The 17,059-nt window shown below is 40.8% G+C and overlaps 1 protein-coding gene across 9 annotated transcripts in view; it reads left to right on the top strand.

Annotated features, from left to right (window-relative positions):
* Positions 1-17,059, top strand: part of PAK3 (p21 (RAC1) activated kinase 3) — a 257,512-nt gene that overhangs the window by 162,682 nt on the left and 77,771 nt on the right. For all 9 annotated transcript variants that reach the window (XM_057717981.1, XM_057717976.1, XM_057717975.1 and 6 more), the window contains one exon: positions 2,907-3,108. In XM_057717981.1, coding sequence (XP_057573964.1) covers positions 2,934-3,108 — 175 coding nt within the window. In that variant the 5' untranslated portion in view covers positions 2,907-2,933. The remainder of the gene's footprint in view (positions 1-2,906; positions 3,109-17,059) is intronic.

The raw sequence follows: 17,059 nt of genomic DNA, 5'->3' as shown, positions 1-17,059 counted from the left end.
GAGGCTATGCCCTAGGGTGAGTCAAAAATTATCTGCACTCTGGCTCTAGAAATTCCGCCGTACTCTGGGAGAATGTCTACAGCCAGAGTGCAGATAATTTTTGACTCCCTCTCATATGTTTCTCTGACTTCTGTCACCTTGGGTTAACTAATATGTCCTCAAAAAATAGGTATCATCCAGAATGTGGTGGCTTTCTCTCCCTGTGAGACACATTTTTCAGAAAACTATTTTCTGGGTATTACCTAGAATCCTCAGTTCTTTTGCAATAACTTTCAGATTTCATTATTTTTACCAGGCTAGATTCTGTATATTTGAGCTTTTGTTCATAATCACCTCATAATCAAGCATTATTTTTGAACCCAGAAAAGTAAAACAAAACACACACAGAGAAAACATTAGTGTTTTTATTCTGGTGGCAAAGTCTTCTTAATGACTAAATTAAAACCATGAACCCATCTGAGACAGAAACCACTGGTGTAGTCAGTCTCAAACTTGCTTTTCTTCTGGAGAAAGAATAAATTTGGAAGGACCAAAATCAAAATGTGAAAGGGAATATAGGCCCATTAGCACTGATTTCATATTCTAGTTAAAATATTTACCAGTAGTATCTATGAATATACTTGATCCTTGGCATCACAGTTACTTTTTCATTTTACCTTGTGCTATAGTTTCACCCATATAGGAAAATATGAGACAAGCTGGTGGTGACAGAACATTTACTACTGAATATTTTCACTGTCATGATTCCTGAAAAAGAAATACAGAATTGGTCTTAATTCATTTAAGATAATGCAAGGCATGACTCTTGGGCAAAGGAAAAGAAAAGAGATCTCTTGTCCAAACCAAGGTCAAACCAGTCATTTTTAGTTGGCAGTCACCTGTGCAGATGGAGAAACTATTAATTGATACTCAGCTATTTTTGAATTCTTACCGGCTCTATATATTTGAGAAAATTTAAAACAGTAAAAATGTAAAAAGTTTCCACATAGCATAATGTAACTTAAAGTTCATTACTAAAATTAATAGACACATTGTAACCACTGAAGGGCTGAAAAGAATTATGGTAGATTATTTCTCATTACAGCAGGTAACGAGGAGACCCCTGTTTTTGTTGTTGTTGTACTTAGGTTTGTTTATAGTAAATGTTATTGGAATAAAGTGATATGCTAAGTTGTGTTTAGAGAACTTGTACACTCCTAAATTAGTACTAGTTAATACTTGAGGAAATTACAGAGATTTTGTTGCAGTGGGATTTGATTTTCCTTGTATTTGTACTGGAGATTCACTTGGAAGGTACTCTTTTTTTTTTATATTGAAGTATAGTTGATTTACACAATGACATTAATTTCTGCTGTACAGCAGCGTGATTCAGTTATTTATATATATATATACATATACACACACACACACACATACTTTTTCATACTCTTTTCTATTATGGTTTATCACAAAATATTGAATATAGTTCCCTGTGCTATACAGTAGGACCTTGTTGTTTATCCATTCGATATATAATAGTTTGCATCTGCTAACCCCAAACCCCCTCTCCATCCCTCCCCCGCCCCCTCGCCCCTGGAAGGTACTCTTAACACCTGACTTGTGATGGCAAGTGTCAGGGTCCTAATGGAAGGACTTGAATTAGAATGGGAAGACAGATGGAAACAGAAATACTTCCATGTGGAGTTTGCACTTTTCTAGTTCACTTTACCCTCCAGTGGGATGAAATCTGAATATACAGAACCCTCAGCACAAGATACTAAAGAATAATTAAATTAAGAGCAGATAAGTCGCTAAAACCCGGACTGGTTCTTACGACCCTGTTACCCCGTCAACTCCCTTGCTCCCTGTTCCAAGACATAAAATAGGATAGGGAGGAAGGTTATGGTGTCTCCTCAGGAAGTGGTCCTCTCTTTGGAACTCCTCTCGGCTTATGGTGGCATTTGGCTCTGCTTTCTCTTCTGCCTGCTCCTTGAAGGTTGGACGTTGCTTCCTGTAGCAGCCCACCTCCACTCTGCTGAAACTACCAGGTTTATTAGATTCTCAGTTCTTTCTCATAAAACAAAAGAGTGTGTTTTGGTAATCAGGTACACACAGGTAAGAATCAGATGCCAAAGGCCTCCCAGTGTGCAAGCAACTGACAGATGATTGTTGTGGGCCATTAAAAATCAACAGCCAGGGGACTTCCTAGGTGGCATAGTGGTTAAGAATCCACCTGCCAATGCAGGGGACACGGGTTCGATCCCTGCTCCAGGAAGATCCCACATACTGCGGAGCAACTAAGCCTGTGCGCCACAACTGTTGAGCCCGTGTGCCACAATTACTGAAGCCTGTGCACCTAGAGCCCGTGCTCTCTGCAATAGGAGAAGCCACAGCAGTGAGGAGCCCATGCACCACAATGAAGAGTAGCCCCCACCTCCACAACTAGAGAAAGCCCAGGTGCAGCAATGAAGACCCAACACAGCCAATAAATAAATTAATTAATTAAAAAAAATCAACAGCCAGGCCTGTGTCAATTCCAGACTCCAAGGAGGTTGTGCTACCTGACCACGATCATGACGATAGAATTTCTAAGAAGAAAGATCTTAAATTGTTCCTTAAAAGACTGTGAGTGGACAGCAGAAGATAGAGTGTCAGTGGGAGAAAAGAAAGCGACCTTAGGTGTTTGTGTCTGTGTATTGAAAAGCCGTTAATTATCGCCTTCGCTTTTCTCTTTGGGAAATTGCATTGTTGGGCTTTAGGGAGGCAGCTGCCTTCCTTCTAGAAAAGAAACCCCTCAAAATGGTCAGTGCCAAACCTGAAACAAGATGAGACCCAATGCTTTTGTTTCTAAGATGCTAGACTCCCCGTATTTACCAGATTGTCTTTTAGACCTCCCTTAACTCCTGTTTTCTCCTCCTCTTCTTTAGGAGCTGTGCAATCAGTTGTAACTGAAAATGTCTGACGGTCTGGATAATGAAGAGAAACCCCCAGCTCCCCCACTGAGGATGAATAGTAACAACCGGGATTCTTCGGCACTCAACCACAGCTCCAAACCACTTCCCATGGCCCCTGAAGAGAAGAATAAGAAAGCCAGGCTTCGCTCTATCTTCCCAGGAGGAGGGGATAAAAGTAAAGTATCAGTTGCCGGGCATTGAAAAGGGGCTAGTTTATTCTTTTGTTGTCACTTTCTTTCTCGAGTAGTCATTTCTTGAGCATGGGCTGTTCAGGGCCTGCCTGACCTTTACATCTACATCTTCAGAGGTTGCATTTTGCCAGAGGATGATGTTTGATTGACTTACTGTGGGTTTACAGAAAATACACTTATGCTGTGTTTGTCTTTCACATAACATTGAATTCATAGTGGTAAGCCAAGGGAAATCATAGCAACAGTACTGTCTTAAATATATGAGCAGTGACTTTCTTTCTGATAGCTTAAAGGAGAATTTATAGTAATCCCTTCCTAACCGCAAGTTGCCCTTATTGGGAATTTGAGTAGAGGTGGATTTACTTCTGTATACCTTTTTTGACAACCATCAAAATTTTGAAATGCGTATACGGAAGTCAGTCCAAGTACCATATTGTTGTCGCTCTGACTATATCACAAGGAGGGAAGAAACTGCTGAATCATTTGTTTCCTCTCCCATTCTTCTGCCAGTCATCCCCTACACGATCAGCCCTTTCCGCACCGAGTATCACAACAGTATATTATCATTTATCCTTGTGTTGTTCATAATACCATTTGGTCCTTAAATATCATATACTGACACTTTGTACCATTGGGGGATGTAAAAATCTCTAGTAAGTAATTGTCAGGTTGCATTAATTAGCATAAAGCTTAAAAATGGCTTCTATAAATGTGACTATTGCAGCAGAAGAGAATAAAACCAAGTACAAGGACCCTGGCACCCGAGAAAGTTGCTAAAGGGCAAGAAGGGTGCTGTCTCTTGAAGAGAAAAGGGATACTCTTGATGTCCTTAAAGGTAAAACAGATAGATAGCTTTGTAGGTCACGTATATGGTATTAAAGAATTCATACCATAAGGAAGGCTGAAACTCCTGTTAGGGCCAGTATCGCCTCTTGTAGACCTGTGTCACTTAAGAGGTGCTTTATCCCTGGTGACCCAAGGATGGAAAAGATAGAAGTGCTGTTAAACCTCTGGATTGAAGACAAGCAAAGGAATAAGAAAACACTTTCCACATGAGGGACCTGCCATCATGCAAGAGGAATTTTCAGAGACATGTTTTCAGACACCGCAGTGGGTCCCGAAAAAAGTTTTGCCAGGAGCAAGGGATGGTTTGAGAAATGTATGGTACCTCGTGACCTGGACACCAAGTCTGATGGGACAGTGATGCCAGAGAAAGAACCACTGGATCCTGCAGCTCCTGTGCTGTATCTGCCACAACTGTAGAAAACAAAAAGAAAGCAGTTGAAGCAGGGGATTATGTGCCTGCACGAATCTTTGGTGCTGTCGAGACTGCCATGCTTTGGAAGCCCTTGAACAATCCCACTTGCCCTTTTGAAGAGCCTGAGCCAGCTGCTGATGCCATGCAGTCAGCCAAAACAGAGGCTCACGTTTTTGGTTTGGGCTAATACTTCAGGTGACCTCATAGTGAAAGCATTTCCGCTGGACAGAAAACTGGGCCCATATCCTCTCAGAGGAAAATCCGAGCTAAGTTTCCAGTGTACTGGCGTGCAAATAGAAAAGCCTGGATGACTCCCTGTCTCCTTAAGGAATGGTTTGAACGGTACTTTCTTGCAGAAGCTCAAGACTACTTAAAAGAAAAAAAGTCTTGAATTCAAAGTCCTACTGATTCTTCACTGTCCTTTTGATGCCTCAGATACATTCGCCAATGTGACGTTAAGGTTGTCTTTAGAACCAGTTGCATGTTTCGGGTCCCAGAGTCCTTAGGTCAGTGTTTGATCCGGCCACTCAAGAAAACTTAGACCAAACTAATGTCTAACTTGGTTGTTCAGAATCTCACAAAGTTTCCTCTGTCTGAAGATCCTAGTGCATGGGATTCCTACACCATCACTAATGCTGTGTTTTTCATAAAAGAGGCATTAGATAGTTTAACAGAGCCTGTCATTAATGTGACCTGGGAGAAGATTTAGCTAGAGATGGTGAAATATCTTTCAGTGATTTCTCCTGATGACAAAAAAAAAAATGGATCAAGAAGAACCTGTGGGTGAGGACGAACATTTGGCACAGGAGCCATCACTGGCTGAAGTTGAATCTGAACTGGCTGATGCTGTTTCAGGTGATGTGCTGGACTGGAGAATGACTCTCAGGAAGCTCCCAGGACCGCAGGGGTGATGGTCATAAGTGATGTTGACGATAATTAGGAAGCTATGGCACTGGAGACAAATACAGTTAGAAGCAACAGGGGGAAAATGTTTAGAACAAGATTAAAACCTCCCCAACTAATGCAAAAACGGGTACCTTTACATGTCAAATCTTACCTGTTCAAAGCTTGAGTGATTTAGCAGAATTTCGTAAAGGTACTATGACGCCTTCCAAAATAAATCACATTGGACAGAAACCATTTTCAGCAGAACTTAAATCATCAGGTGGTGCCTTCATACAAAGTTTGAATGATTTAATTGAACTCTATAAAGAGGTGGAGTCTTTTTACAACACCATGTTTGGAAGAAAGCAACCTCAGAAGAGCCTACATCATTGAGTAGTGCCATTTAAATATCTGTGCCACACAGCAGATAAGCTGCCTTCAGACAAACTTGAATGCTTTAATTTGAGCTCTATACAGAAGTGCTAAGGTGTCTTCAAAAAAGACTTGAGAAGACAGAAATCATCTTCAGAAATGCCAAAGTCATTAAGTCATACCGCTAAACTTCACTTGCGTGGTAGGGCCAAAGCCCCAAGCAAGTTGTCATAATCTCAGGATTGGACTTAGATGAAGACTCTGAGAGCGTGAAGATCCATGGTTTGAACTAACAGTCCATCTCTGTTCATTGCTTTACTGTCACCCCCATTTTCCACTGCCATAATGAGTGGTACATCCTCATCAGCTCTGGAAACCATCTCAAGATCTAAATGGAAACTATACAGAGCCTATCACTTTTACTAATTTAAGCTATGTAAAACTCTCACTATTCTTTTTGTGTAATGTACTGTTATTGTTTTGTTTTACTGTGCAAAAAAATATTTCCGAGGGCTTTCGAAAGTTCACATGACCTCAGTTCCCCTGCCCTTTTTTTTAACTCCTAAAATTATGATTTCCTCAGCTGACTCTCCTACCTAGGTGGGGGTCATTCAGGAACTTGACCCTCATAGGTAAGGAGGAGTTACTATATCTCTGTTTCTACCTCTTGGTGATTCCTTGGATTATACCACAGTGCATCTTGAATGAATGGAAAGAGCACTGGACTTGGGTTCTGGAGACCTGGTTTCAAGTCCAGCTCTACCACTGATTATTGTGACTTGTGCTAATCACTTAGTTTTTTTGATCGTCAGTTTCATCACCTGTTAAATGAAAATAATAAGACCTGGCCTACCTAGCAAAATATTTTTGATAATCAAATATAATTCTAAATATCAGAGTGCTGTGAAAAGTGAAATTTAAAAGTGCTAAGTAATCATGAGGTATTATTACAACTGTATCATTGGGGGACTTAAAAACAACTAAAAAACTAAGTTTTAGAATTCTTTTTTCTTTTTTTTATGTAACTGTGTCCATAACTAGAATTTATATGTCAGTTATAGGAAATTTTAAAAAGAAAATCAAAATTACCCATAATTTCACAAGCCAGAGATAACTAACAGGTCTGGTGTTTTTCCTCCCAGTTCTTCTTCTCGTCATATAGAAATTGTTCATCAATAATACAACTTGGAAAATAAAGACAAGCATATAGAAACAATAAAAATCACCCGTATTCACAAATCCCCGAAACAATGTTAACATTTTAGTGGCTTGATTTCCAGACTTTTTAAATGGCTATATATACATATACTTTTTTATATAGTTAAAATCATAATATGTACAGCTTTATATCCTGCTTTTTTTACTCAATATTTTATCATGAACATTTCCCTACATTTTAAAAAAGTTTTCATAAATATTTTTGAAGGTGTATAGCATATCATATAGTAGCGTCATAGTTTATTTAACCATTTATTTTGTTGGTTATTTGGGATCCTATCCAAGTTTTTGTCATAAATAATGTCCCATTGTCTATTTCCTTAGTTAAATGAAAATACTTGCTTTGGTGACAGCAGAGATTTTTGTTTTAAGGAGTATCTTTAATAGCTACATTAAAAGGTAGAAGTAAAACAAGTAGTAGATGTATTTTCCAGATTGAGGCTCTATCTTTGTTGGAGGCCTTTCCAGGAGCTGAACCTTGGTGTTAGAGCAAAGTAAGAGGGACAGTTTGCCATGAAATTGTGATGCTTCACCATACAAAAGTTTTTCGAATTTAGACCAGGAAAAGGACATCCTGAATAAGTGGTTTGATATTCTCTTATGGACCCTGTGAAGTGTGACTGATCAGGTTTCTCTCTTGTTGGCTACTAGAAAGCATGGAGCCAGATGTGTACATTTTATGTGCCTATCTTTGTTCTGTTTTTTCTTTTTTTCCTTTCACTTTATTGACTTTGAATTTCTGCTGCTATGCTACTGTATTTTGCGTATTCTTGTTAAGCCACCTTATATCTATTTTGAAACAAGGTGGGAAATAAATACACGGATGAGTAAATAAATACATGAAAAAATAATATGAATAAGTAAAACCATAAGGCAAAGGCACTGAGGCAACTGAGTCAGCCAGGACTCTGAAAGTGGCATAGTACCTCTAAAAATAATCAAGGTAAGGACTGGAAACTTGGAAGAACATGTGGGAAAGAAGCAGATGAGGCTGCCTTTGGAGGTGACATATCTTATGTGTCTGTCTTCTGAAGCGTGCTTATGCGTCTTGTGTCTTGTGCTGTACTAGAGCATTAGGCGTGTTTCGGGGGCATGCAATGCTGTGTGAGGGGCTGTGTCTTTAGAGAGCACAGTTCATGTGCATTCTGTTTGTGGGAAGTGCAGAGATTTGGGAGCTGGTGAGCCTGCAAATGAAAGTGAAGGCCCCCCCTTCCTGGAGGCGTACAAGAGGATAGTTGGATAAATCAAATCAAGATGAATAGGAAGTGATCTGTCCTTTATTGATTAGTTCCTAAGTGCCAAGCCATGTCACAGGCACTTGACACGTGTTGAGTCTTTCCATCCTTACAACTACTCTGTATTAACCCCTTTTTACAGATGAGACCATTGAAGCTCAAAAAGCATTTAAGTAGACAGCCTAGGGTCACATAGCAAATGCTAGAAACCAGAAATCTCCCAGGTGTCTCTGACTCCAAACCCTAAGCTTGCGCTACTCTATCACACAGCCTTGCGACAGGACAAAGGGATAGGTGATGAGCTGTGTTCCTAGCATCCAAAGGCCAGCAGCAGCTTTCATTTTTCCTTAAGAAGATGGCAGTGCACTTTGAAACATATCTGACTTTCAGAAAAGGGGACTTTTTATTGCCACTCAGAAGGAAAGAAAACCTTTTTTTTCATGTTTTTTTGGAAAGAAATGATGGTGAGAAAATATTTTTGACAAGAGAGATGTACTAACATTTGATTTGGGTGTTTGGTGGGTTAGATACCCATTTGGTGCGTGTTCTTTACTGGCTTACATATTGCTTACTTTAGAAGGTTGAGGTCCTAAATTGAGTGTGTTCATATATGTGAAAAAGTTTTTTTTTTTAATTTTATTGAAGAAAAGTTCTTAAAGTGCCGTATAGTTTTGTTATTGTATTGCATATACATTATTGTTCTAATTCCTAGAGTATGTTACCTTCTATATATACTACACAGCAGGAAACACTGTGCAACAATTGCGTTAAAGAAGACTCAGTTGTCCTTTATGGTCTTGTTACTCAAATGTTTTCGTCAATACAAGTTATTAACTTTCATCTAATTAATGCACAATAAAAAATACTTAGTGTGATAACTAGACTGAACAGTATGCAGTCTTTCTTCAGTGATGCCGAAGACCCTTTGGGATCTTGCAGTAGCTCAAGGTTATTTTCATTGCACTAACTATGAACAGGAGTTGCAATTAACTGAGGGTTCTGTTAGCAGAAAGCCAGATTTCAGAGACTACTACATACTGAATGGTGTTTACATGCTTCTTGGTTCTTCAAATGTAGACCATACAGCTCAGCAAAGAGTGCTGTTTGGAGGTCACTGCCCTGCCCTTTCGGGAGCCTGAAGAGCATGGCATCTTGCTTTTCCTCCATGGTCAGTGCTCTGCCCTGGGAGAAGAGCCTCCTGCACTACTCCTTTATTCCTAGAAGTCACCTGTGTTTGAAATGGGAAGAAGGTGGGGTAAGGATGCACTCTATCTACTAGGGCCTGTGCTTCTACTTCAAGACCAGTAAACAGAAATTGGGCACAAGTATGGTGGCCCACTACAACCAGCAGACAAATTCAAGAGAAGTGTGGAATGCGGGATTGGGAGATAAATAGATGAAAGGAGAGGAGCCATGGGGAGACATAAATTGAGAGAGGAAGTAGTATATTGAGAGGGAGACTAGCAGAGGGAGAAGATACAGGAAATGGATGAGAAGAGAGGAAGACAGATGAGAGAGGTATCAAACATTAAGATGAAGGGTTGCAAGGAGAGTAAAATTGGCACCAGCTAAGGGATATGAAGTTGCTATCCTCAAAACAAAGGAGGCCTGTTTCCCCCCTTTCAAACTTATGTTTGCCCTATGTCATTATCCACATGATCGGAAGTGTCTGGTTGAGCACATTGCCTTGTATTTGCCTTTTGTTTTGCAACATTTTTCCATTGAAATTCTTGTATGTGTGGATTGGGTGTAAATGAGAGTGGAACCGGTGTGTATAGCCTGGAAGAAGATGGGTAAGGGTCACGTTCCTAATGATTTGCCAGAATGAGCACTTTTGCTGAAAGGTTTTGAAGATGATACCACAGAAGGTGATGGCTCTGTGTGTGTGTGTGAGTGTGAGAGAGAGAGAGAGGGGTCACTAAAAGGGCTCACATGGGACCATCATTTCCTTTTCCCCATTATCCTCAGGAATACCAAACCTATGAGTTGGGCTTGTAGCTACTCTTGCAGAATTAGGTGCCACTTTGAGTTTTTATCTATGCATTAAAGGCTGCTGGTTTATGGAGAGCATATATTGTTTTTCATAGCCACTGAAGACCTGACAGGAGGAAATGGGCTTACTATTCCACCAGAGGGAGTAGAACTAGTCATAAAGAAATTCCAGATATGCTGATTAAATATTATGAATTACCAAGGGTGACACTTTCTAGGTTCTTTATGGGAGTGGGGGTGGCTCATGGCTTTAGCAGGTTCAACCTGAAGGCAGGAGAATGAACCTTCCACCGTGGGCCTTCCCAACTATATGCCTCTGGGGTTTGCTAATATAATGAAAGACGTAAGAGCAGTGAATGTTTAAGATAGCCCAGTTTAATCTCCTTTCTTGGTAGTTATATTTGCAAGGACATCATTCATAGGATAGAAGTGCTGGGTTTAAGAAGTGACAGATTACTTAATTCTACAGCAAACACAGTCACACTGTTAATACATACATTCCTAGTGAGTTGATGTATTTTTGATGGCAGTTGTAGGGATGTTACAGTGTTCAGTGTACTTTCATATCAATCACCTCCTTCAAACCTCCTGTGATGGAGGCAAGGTTTATCCATTTTACAGAGGAAGGCAGAAGTTTAGAGAGGTTAACTGACTTCCACAAACTTGCCCCACTACTAATTACAAAGCAAGACTGGCCTGGAATTTAGATCCCCGACTCCTGGTCCAGTGGTGGTTGACTGTTATACTGCTTGCCATTGAATGAGAGTCACCTAACTTGTTGGGAAAATAGGTTTTGGCCAGTGGAATATGCAAAAATGGAATTTTTACGAAAGCAGGTGAAACCTAGGTGACTCTAACCCATTTTCTCAATCAGCAGTTACAACGGTAGTCATACCTTTTTATAAGTTACTCCTCCTCAGGGCCTAACTTGCTAGCAGAAAGTAACAGCCTTTGTAAAAAAAAAAAAAATTGTTCATTATTTCCCCCTGATTCCTGTGTTATTTTTTCCATCTTTTAAATCTTTTTCTATTACAAAAATAATATCTGACACTTATAATTAAAATAAAGAACTCTATTAAAATAGAACACAAGAGTCACCTCTCATCCCTCCCTTTAGATTCATTCATAATCCAATATTTAAGGATTCGGGCCCTTCTCCTCATTTACTAAGCATCGGTTTCCTTTTCTGCTCAGAATCAGTATGTATTTTGCTCAAGATGCTAGGTTTAGGCAGAAACTTATCTGTTATTAGAACCTCTTTTTAAATTTTTTACCAACCTTGCACTATCAATTTCTTTAAATACTTAGAGCCAAGAATAAAATCTATTTTTATGCCTAACTTTCCATTGTAGTTACTACATAGTACTTTCAAGTATTCCCAATGGGAAAAATAAATTTTTAAGGCCCACAAAATGTCATTCTTTCTACCAAAAAAAAAAAAAAAAGGAAAACTAGATAATGAATCTCTCCCCTATGTAAGGGAAAATGTACACTTCATGAATCCAGCAGGTGAGAAATTCCTGTGGATCCCCTCTCATAATATGTCCTGAAACAGGATATTTGTTTATGCAGCAAAAGTGCCAGAAACTAGAACTGTCTTTACAGAAATCAATCCCCCTGAAACTATTGCCATCACAATGAGCACTCACTTCTTTGATATCACCTGCAGGGCTGCTATTGCCATAGAATGAACTGTTCGGGGATACTTATTCTAACCCAAGTATAAGACCTCAGAAGGTTTCCCTGGGAGGGGGGGCACCCGCGGTTATGGTGTGCTCAGTGACCCACAAAGCAGAGGATGGAGCAAAATGGCAGTTTTTAACTTAAAAAAGCACCAACTCCAGTACTTAATTTACTTTCCTGGTAGTTAAGTAGACACTACAGCATTTTAATTCTTGAAAGCCCACAAGGGTAACATTTCGTAAACGATCTGTGTGAAGCATTGCCTCTTAGTGAATTAGAGAAATTATTGAACCACTGAAAGCACCTCTCACTTAGCTAAAGAGTGACCATGTCACTAAGGATCGTCTATTAAGAAAAGTAAAGGTTGCCACCCATAGGAGGTGGATGGCCCTTTAAAAATACTTCCATATCTTTCCAACATGGCATGCCCAGAGCAAAGCCCAGGAATGTTGCAGTGAAAAACAAGCATTTTATTATGACGGATCTCTAACCCAGCCACCCCTACTGCCCCTGCCAGAAATGACCCCTATGTCTGCGCAAGTTGTTTGGCCTCAGGAACACATAACACTGAGTACAGATTGCACCTGTGTAGAGGGAGCGGGAGAAAGGGGGAAGAGGAGGAAGGGCTTCTAATGTCAAGCTAGGAGTTGAAGGACGAGCGACCCTCTTAGGAGAGCTCCAGCTCCTCCACCAACTCCAGCATGAGCCTCCTAGCAAAATGTTTTTTGAGACCTCCTTTGTCTCAAAGGAACTTTATGGAAGATCACAGGATAGAGACGCATGTGCAACGAGCCAATGCCTAAATCTGAGCTGCCTGCTGACTTTGAGCCCAGATCTAGTTTATTAGCTATCTCAGTTTAAAAATGAGATAGAGCAGAATTGGATGTTAATGTAGGCTTACCTGGGGCATCTTTTGTAGTTCACTTATATACTTTACTCAGAAAAGATTTGTGCCTGCTTTTTAATGTGCCTAGCCCTACACTGTGTGTCATGGGGGCGGGGGCGATACTACATACAAGCCAAGATTCCCTGTCCTCGGGTAATTTTCAATCTAGGTACAGAAATCACACAGTTTATGCAGGAAATGCCCAAGAGGTGATCTACGAGGCAACAGATGCAGTGGCAGATAGGTCCTCCCATTCCACCCCCACCATTCATTGGCCTCCTCAGCCTGTGTGAAACGGCAACCATTTTGAAGACTGTCTCACCATCACATGTGTCCCTAGCAGCACAAAGCTACCTGGCTTGTCTTTCAGAAAACACCTTTTCTATCATACCACCACCTGCTCAAAGCCTTTACCCGCATATTCTTTATCGCTATCTCCAATTTCATCTTTCTTCCTGATTTCCAAGACTACACCCTATCTGTCCATTTACCCTTCTGTCTTCCTGCATCCTCATCAATGTGCTATACACGTTTCGATGTCCAAGCTTTGCTTCTCCTTACCTGAAAGGTACGATGCCTTACCTTTGCTGCCTACCCATTCTTTAAGACCCGCCTCTCAAATCCTACCTCTTCTCCACTAAGCCCGCACTCTCCACCACAGAGTTTTCTGATCTTTTTTTATTTTGACATGCTACAGCATTTATACTCTCTTCTTCCCAAATTAGCACTGAATTTTCTTTGGTCTGGTAATATCAGTTGCTGTTTCTTGTTGGCTAAGCTTATTTCCCCGATGAGATCGAAAGTTTAGAATATGACTTCAGTTCCTAATGAGTCACCCAGCACAATCTGTCACTACACTGGTCCACAATTCCATGTATACTATTTAACTGACCCACTAACTGGTTCAAAGGAAAGGAAGCTGGGACAACAGCAAGAGAGAGTTGTTCCTCAGAGCCAAGGTTGTGAAATGCTTGCTGTTTAGAACTAGCCAGCCTATGTGTTTTTTCCTTTGGAAAAAATGTTTTATGTAATATTTTGTCCTTCTCTTTCTGTATTGATATGGCTTTCAATGTCGCTTTTTTTTATTATGCCATATACCGTAACTTTGTGTGCTTTCCATTGATTTTTAAAAAATAATTATTGTTCTATTCTTTTAGGCTAAATTTATGTAAGAAAGCATTTCTCTATGTCTATCCTCTGTTATTCTTTTTCTTTTCCTGCATGCTCTGTCTTGAAGGAGCTAGAAAGTGTTCTAAAAAATAATTCTGGACGTGACATCCAATGAGAAGGCCCAACAAAACTTTCAGGAATTTTAGGGGAAGATGACAAGTGGAACTCCTACAACAAGGAAGACTCAGGTGACAGTTTTCTAAAATGCTTTCAGAAGGCAAGCATAGCACCATCCTGGGATTTCATCCAGGGGAGAATCGGTTGTTTTGCTGTACCTTTAACCCTGCGCAACTATGTTGCCGATCTATGCTTTTGGCCCCAAAGTGGCACCAGGCAAGAGGTGTACCTGAATGAGTACAGAGTCATCCCCACTGCTGGGGAAAACAGCAAGAATGCCATCACCACCAACCGCGACTATAACAACTATTTTAAAACATACCCTCCCACCCTCCAGCCTTCTTGGGGAACCTGGATCAATGTCTCCTCATCCATGAACACATAATGGCAAATAGGCATGACCTGTTTCCATATATTGGGTCTCATTTCATATAATGAAGGTCATTCATTCATCTATTCATTTGTTCATTTGCTTATTCATTAAAGATTACTTGAATCAGGTACTATGCTAGATAGCTGATGGGGTACAGAGGTGAATAAGTCCCCGTTCCTGCCTTTCAAGAACTGATGGCCTAGTGAGGGACACAGACAAGTCAGTCAATGAGTAGAGTTTAGCATGGTAAGTACAATAGAGAAGTGAGCACTGAGGAGGGGCATCTGTTGAAGACAGAGGGAAGGAGCAGTTAGGGAAGGCTTCCTGGAGGAGGTGACCACTCAACGGAGGTGAGTCTTAAAGAAGGAACAGAGCCAGCTACGTAAGAGTTGGGTGGAATCCCAGATACAAGGAGCAGCATTATGAAGGCAGGAGTCATGACACACTGTTAGTTGAGGTTCTATGACTGTAACTACAGGTAGTTCAGCATAGCTAGTGCATAGAGTGCTAGTGGGAGAGGGGTGGGAGACAGAACTGTGGAAGTAATTGGGGATCGGGTTCTGGAGGGCTTATATATGTCATGCTAAGGGCTTTGAATATGATTCTGAAGGTGATGGGAAAACATTGAATCAGGGAATAATACCCAATTTGTGTTTCACATTATCACTCTAGCCACAGGAGAAGAATGAATGTGGTGTGACAGGGGGCAGGTGTGGGGGATTGAAAGAAGAAAAGTCAGGCTGTGGGAGTCAGGTAGGTGAGAAATGACAATGGCCTGGCCTGAGGGCAAGTGTTGTAAGAATAAAACAGGGCAATGCAGAGGGAACATTTAGGAGAAAGAATTAATAGAACTAGGCAACTAATCAGATGGTGACAAGAGAAACTAGAGAAGGGTGAGATAGGGAACACAAGAAATTTTAGTTTCTTATTTCACATGGGGAAAGGCAGTAGAGAATTCATTTTTTTAAAAAGTATTTCGAGTGAGGGGGCTGTGAGGCATCTAAATAGAGGTGTTCAATAGGCAATTAACTCCATGGGGTCAGGGGTCAGCAGAGAGGTCAGAGCTGGAGATCCATCTGGGGAGTCACAAAAGTAGATAGTAATTGACACTGTACAAGTAGATGAAGTGACCTAAGGGAGAGGTGCGTTGATGAGAAGAGATGAGGACCTAGGACAGCTCCTGGGGAATACTATTTAAAGAGTCTATAGAAGACCCAGAAATGTAGGAATAGACTCCAGGAAAGAATTGTGTGAAAGATGGTGGGGAGAAGTTAGTTTCATGAAGTTCATGGTCAGCTATGTCAGTTTTGACTGTGGGATCAATGGTTATAAAGACTGAAAAATGGCCATCTTCAGGGAGGAGAACAATTTGGGACCTCAGAGACTCATTGCCATGGTTTGAAGAGTGAGGGTTAAGGAAGTCTAGATTGCCTTTTCAAGAAGTTTAAGCTAGAGAAGGAAAGGTCCAGAGACTATAGCAGCTAAAGAAAGCTGTGTGGTGGCAGGGGGTTTTAATTTTTAAGGACAAGAAATCTCAGCATGTTGTTTTTTTAAAAAGCCAAATGGGAAGTGTCACTAGAGAGGGAGAGATGGAAGATATAAGAAGAAACAGGAGATAATTGATGGAGTGAGACCCCCTGGAGAAGTGAAAAGGACAGGGATCTAGAGCACCAGTGAGGGCATAAACCTTAGGTAGAAGGAGAGGACACTTTCCGGTAAGATGTGAAGGGAGATCTTACTGATGGAGATAAATTCATAGGAGTGGGACAGGAAGTGAAGTCAGAGGAATTCCAAACTGATGGCCTCCGTTTTTCTCAGTGAAGTGGAAGGAATTTCTTATGCTGAAAGTAAGGGAGGAGAGGATGAAAGAGAAGTTAGAGCCAAGTGGTGAAATTCTAGAATATTCGCTAAGAGGAGTGGGGAAGGAAATTGGCCAGGGGCAAGAAGAATATTGCCAAGCACCATTGATGACCCAACTCTGGTCCATGACCTGTATAGTAAGCACAAGTCTGCATGGCTGTGTGATTATTTTTCCCTCAACAACTTTTACCAGCCTCGGTATGGAAATGGAGGTTTCATGGTTGGAGTCTGTCAGAGTAAGGTTTTGTGGGAGAGTTGCAAGAGGAGGTCAAAGGAGCATAGTTTCCAGGGCAGTGGCTTAAGAGCAGTTCAAATGATGGAGCACAGAGTCTAGGCCAGGAGGAAGCTGAGAAATTGGCTAAAAATGGAAGGATCCAGGGATTGGAGGTTTTGTTGAAATCAAAGTACAAGTAAAATAGGGGTAAGGACGTGAAAGTGTGAGAAAGCTAGCAGGATGGGAGGCTGGGCCCAGAGAATGATATAACAGAGTTATTTCAGAGAGTATTTCAGAGGAAGGGTCATTCTGGATAATGAAAAGGCCTGAGGTAGCTCTTGTTCTCTACTCTGCACATCATCTATGGCGCTTAAAAAAAATCATTTGTCCAAGTCTCACCCTCAGAAATCCTGATATAGTAGGCTCTGAGTGGGCCCAAGATTTGGGGATTTTTATGAAACTCTACAGATTATGCTGGTTGAGAACCACTGGTTTAATGGTGGCCACGGGAGTGGATTGAAGAAATGGAAAGGAGATGAAGTTCATTAGAGCTGAGGGAGGTCAAGCAGTTAAAAGGAGAGGGTGTATGTGAAAGAGGTGTCCATTTGTATATTACCCTTCACAGAGAGATGGCAGCATTGAGTGTTGGAAGGAATACTGGGAGCCAGAGTC

This window comes from Hippopotamus amphibius, chromosome X (assembly GCF_030028045.1).
Source record: "Hippopotamus amphibius kiboko isolate mHipAmp2 chromosome X, mHipAmp2.hap2, whole genome shotgun sequence".
Lineage (NCBI taxonomy): Eukaryota > Metazoa > Chordata > Mammalia > Artiodactyla > Hippopotamidae > Hippopotamus > Hippopotamus amphibius.
This window is presented reverse-complemented; position numbering and strand designations above follow the sequence as displayed.